The sequence below is a fragment of the Dipodomys ordii genome, unplaced genomic scaffold (assembly GCF_000151885.1).
Source record: "Dipodomys ordii isolate 6190 unplaced genomic scaffold, Dord_2.0 Scaffold64, whole genome shotgun sequence".
Classification (NCBI taxonomy): domain Eukaryota; kingdom Metazoa; phylum Chordata; class Mammalia; order Rodentia; family Heteromyidae; genus Dipodomys; species Dipodomys ordii.
In genome coordinates, this window is record NW_012267280.1 from 3,034,677 (window position 1) to 3,039,570 (window position 4,894).

The following is a 4,894-nucleotide window of genomic DNA, read 5'->3' on the forward strand; positions in this document are numbered from 1 at the left end:
AGAGAGAGAGAGAGGCAGGGAGGGAGGCAGGAAGGGAAGGAGGAAGGAGGGAAGGAGGAAGGGAGGGAGGAAAGAAGGAAGGAAGGAAAGAAAGAAAGAGGGGGGAGGGAAGGGAAAGGAAGGGAAGAGAAGGGAAGGGAAGAAAAGCTCTGGAAATCAGGTGGCAGCTATCTTGTGTACATTTCCAGCCTGGTGTGGGTCTCACATGGTTTTCTGAGCTGCCAGCAGGGGTGGCACACATCCACTCACTTGCTGAGGAAATAAATTATGGCTCTTAGCCTAGAGAATGCCAATTCTAGTTTTTATTTTTTTAAGCTGGTTGTGGAGCTTGAACCCAGGGCCTGGGTACTGTCCTTAAGCTCTTTTGCTCAAAGCTAGCACTCTACCAGTTAAATCACAGCTTCACTTCCGGTTTTCTGACAGTTAATTGGCAATTCTAGGTTCTTGATTCAGCCATGGAGGAAAGACCAGGCTGAGCCCATAGAAATCGAGTGCCTCCCCCTTGGGGAATGCCTCCCCCTTGGGGTAGGCGGGCCTTAGTGAGTCCCTCTCTCCTTACGCTCCTCCAGTGGAACAGTTGGCCTTTCCAAGCATTGTTGGTGATGATGGCAAAATCCCAGAATTCCAGCAGGATTTAGGGAGAGTGTGTCACCCAGAAGAAAGTCAAGTTGGTTCTTGTGTAGACCAAGTGGGTTCAGCTGGCATCAGGAGGCGTGGATGAGCCACAGTCTCTAACATGTTCTACCAGATGTGTATCCCATAGGAGATCTGGGCTAGACAGTTCCACTGAGGAACTATAAGGAATAATTAGAAGCTTGGTGCTGGTGTCTCACAACTGTAATCCCAGCTACTCAGGAGGCTGAGATCTGAGGATTGTGGTTCAAAGCAGACTGGGCAGGAAAGTCCATGAAACTCTTATCTCCCATTGGCCAGCAAAAAAAAAAAAAGAAAGAAAGTGGTTCCTGTGGCACAAGTGGCAAAGCACTAGCCTTGAACAAAAAAGCAAGAGACAGCACAAGGCTGAGAACCTCGGACCCAGCTGATTAAGGAGAAACAAAGTAAGTTCATAGACTTACTTCTCTTTTTTTCTTTTTTATTGGTTATGGGGCTTCAACTCTGGACCTGGTGCTGTCCCTGGGCTCCTTTTTTTTCTTAATTTTTTTTTTGTCAGTCGTGGGCCTGAACTCTGGGCCTGGGCGCTGCCCCTCAGCTCTTCAGCTCAAGACTAGCTCAAGCTCTACCACTGGAGCCACAGCGCCACTTCCAGCTTTTTCTGCTTATGTGATGCTGAGGAATCGAACCCAGGGCCTCATGCATACAAGGCAAGCACTGAGCCCCCTTCCCAGCCCTCCCTGAGCTCTTTTTGCTCAAGGCTAGTACACTATGACTTTGAACCCCAGTTAATTGGAGATAAGAGTCTCACAGACTTTCCTGCCTGGGCTGGCTTTAAACCGTGATCCTCAGATCTTCAGATCTCAGCCTCCTGAGTAGCTAGGGTGACATCATGAGCCACTAGGGCCTGGCCATAGAATTACTTTTGATCATGGTAATGCATAGATGTAAATTAATCATGAAGAATGTTCTAGAACATACATAGGGGGCAGTTCACCAAAGTGGTCAAGAAAAGGTGACATCCAAGTTAAGATTGATGCTTTGAAGAGAGCTAGACCAGGGCCATCTTGAGCTTCATGTATCCTAGAGCTGAGCCAAAGGAAAAGGGAGAGGGAAGGACAAGAGGGGAAGGAAGCAGGGTACTTGGGAGCCATGGAAGGTAATGGAGAGACATAGCCTGATTTGGCTTCCCCGATTCTCCGATCATCAGGTTGCTGAGTGTGGGGTCAGAACATCTATCAGGGGTCTCTGGAGGGGGCTGGGTGGGACTGTGGATATGTCAAGGCTTCATGGGGGTAGGGCCAGGTGGAGCAGGTACTAACTCTGCATCCAAGATGATGGGTGTGGGGACCTGGAGAAGGGCCGTGGGGGTGGTGGCAGCTCATGGCTAGCACTTCTCCCCAGGGTGGGGCAGGAGCTTGGGGCCTTCTGGAAACTGGCTGAGCAAGGCCACCACCTGACTCACAGTAGAAACTGGGACAACCCCTTCCCACCCATCTCCAAAGTCCCCACTAGGGACAGTGACAGTAAATTCACAGGCTCTGGGGCCTGAACGCCTCTGAACCCAAATGCTGGCTGCCCATAGCCAGGTCCTGCCTCCCTGTGGCTGCCTCCACCCAGGCCTTCTGTCCTGATTGCCTTCTTGAAACTTCCATGGCCACTTTCCTGCCCTGTTCCTAATCCCATGAGGCTGGGAGTGTCTGTGTCCCATTTCATCTGATCATGAGAATAAGATTCTGTAGAGGACAGGGAGCATATGAAACACTCCTTATCTAGGGCACCCAACATCTACTTTGAGTTTCAAGATCAGGAGCCAGGTTTGCCACCTCAGGATTCTAAGACATGAGAATCGCAGTTCGAAGCCAGCCCAGGCAGAAAAGTCCTGAGACTCTTAACCTCAATTAACTACTAGAAAACCAAATGTGGAACTGTAGCTCAAAGTAGCAGGGCACCAGCTTTGAGCAAAAAATTCTCAGGGACAGTGCCCAGGCCCTGAGTACAAAAGCCATGATGAACAATAAATAAATAATAAAATTTTTAAATAAAAGATAACCACAAGCTGGGTACCAGTGGCTCATGCCTGTAATCCTAGCTACTCAGGAGGCTGCGATCTGAGGATCATGGTTCAAAGCCAGCCCAAGCAGGAAACGTCTGTGAGACTCTTATCTCTAATAAACCATCAGAAAACTGGAAGTGATGCTGTGGCTCAAGTGGTAGAGCACTCTCCTTGAGCTGAAGAGCTGAGGGACAGTGCCCAGGCCCAGAGTTCAAGCCCCATGACTGCCAAACACACACACACACACACACACACACACACACACAAAGCCAGAGTAGTGTTGGCTTAGGTGGTAGAGAATTGAACAACCAGAATTCAAACCTCAGTATTATCACCAAGAAAAAAAATAAACTCAAGCCAGAAGAAAGGTGTGATGTAAACATGTAATTTCAGTTCTTGGGAAGCTAAGACATCAATCTAGGCAATTAGGGCTGGGAGTATGGCTTAGTGGTAGAGTGCTTGCCTAGCATGCATGAGGCCCTAGGTTCGATTCTTCAGTACCAATAAGCAGAAAAAGCTGGAAGTGGCACTGTGGCTCAAGTGGTAGAGTGCTATCCTTGAGCAAAAATTGCTCAGAGACAGTGTCCAGGCCTGGGCACTGTCCTTGAGTTCAAGCCCCAGGACTGGCAAAATAAATAAATAAATAGAAATATAGTCAATTCAAGTCAAGCCTGGGTCGTGTAAGTTCAGGCAAGCCTGCGCTACATCATGTAGTGCTAACTCAAAAAATAGGCTTTTTGGTCAGGTGCCAGTAGCTCATCCCTGTCATCCTAGCTCTCAGGAAGCTGAGATCTGAGGATCACAGTTCAAAGCCAACCGGGGCAGGAAAGTCCATGAGATGCTTCAATAAATCACTCAGAAAAAGCTGGAAGTGGTGCTGCGGCTCCAAGTGGTAGAGCATTGGCCTTAACCACAAAGAGGCTCAGGGATAGCACCCAGACACTGAGTTCAAGCCCCAGAACCGGCAGGAAAAAAAACAAAAGAGATTGTGACGAAGTGGATGAGACCCGGACTCGAACCCACGGCTGCTCAGGCTCTGGTTTCTCCTGGCATTTATCCTGGCTGCTCCCGCCTCTGACTCCTCCTCTTAAAACTCCGCCCAAACCCTCGTCCCGCCCCCGGCCCCGCCCCCTGCACGCAGCCCAGCGTCCCGGAAGTGCGTTCTGCGAGGTGGGGGGGATGGCGCGGAGCACGCCGGGAGTTGTAGTTCTTGCGTTGGACGGAAGCCGAAGCGGACGCACGGCGGCATGTGGCACTCAGTGTTGGTGCGGGAGGCCTTGGTGGCGGCTGGCCGGTGTCGCGCTTTGGGGCCTCGTCTCGCTGCCCGCGTCCCCGCACAATGGACGCCTGTGAGCGGCCTGGCCCTGCAGCGGAGCCTACACGTGTCGGCGGCCCGGCCTCTCCCGCTCATTCCCATTGTGGTGGAGCAGACGGTACGGCGGCTCGGCGAGGACATGGCCCGGGGCTGGGAGGAGGGCCCCTCCTTCGCGGCTCCCTGACCTCTCACCTCCTTCCCCCCCCTCCACCCTCCAGGGTCGCGGTGAGCGCGCCTATGACATCTACTCGCGGCTGCTGCGGGAGCGCATCGTGTGCGTGATGGGCCCGGTGAGCGCCTCGCGCCGCCCCGGCCCCGAGCGTCCGGAGCCCGGGCCAGGCCGAGCCCCGCTGGGCCCCTTCCTCCCGTCAGTTCCCCCTCCAAGTCGCCCCTCCCGATCACCTGCGACCCCCAGGTCCTCTCCTTCCTGGACCACAGGCCCGCCCCAGACGCGATGACCCCGCCCCTACCCGCATACCGAGCCCCCAAACGCGGCCCCCGCTTCCAGCCCCCTTCAGGGTCCTGAACTCTTCCTGACCACCGCCTCCCGTGTGTGTGTGTGTGTGTGTGTGTGTGTGTCCGTGTCCGTGTGTGTCCGCCTCGTGTGTGTGTGTGTGTGTGTGTGTGTGTGCCAGTCCTGGGGCTCGAACTCCGCGCCTGGGCGTTGACCCTGAGCATTTTTGCTCAGGGCTGGTGCTCTACTACTTGAGGCACAGCTCCACTCCTGGCTTTTTGATGATTCATTGGACATAAGAGTCTCAGGGAGGCCTGGGAAGGTGGCTCAGTGGTAGAGCACTTGCCTTGCATGCAAGGGGCCCTGGGTTCGATTCCTCAGCACCACATAAGCAAAAAGAAAAAAGCTGGAAGTGGCACTGTGGCTCAAGTGGTAGAGCGCTAGCCTTGAGCTGAAG

General features: G+C 53.1%; 1 protein-coding gene across 1 annotated transcript in view; it reads left to right on the top strand.

Annotated features, from left to right (window-relative positions):
- Nucleotides 1-3,850: 3,850 nt before the first annotated feature.
- Clpp (caseinolytic mitochondrial matrix peptidase proteolytic subunit) overlaps nt 3,851-4,894 on the top strand; it is a 5,635-nt gene continuing 4,591 nt past the window's right edge. Inside the window, exons 1-2 of the mRNA XM_013022729.1 lie at nt 3,851-4,101; nt 4,202-4,273. Of these exons, the coding sequence (XP_012878183.1) occupies nt 3,916-4,101; nt 4,202-4,273 (258 nt within the window). The 5' untranslated portion in view covers nt 3,851-3,915. The remainder of the gene's footprint in view (nt 4,102-4,201; nt 4,274-4,894) is intronic.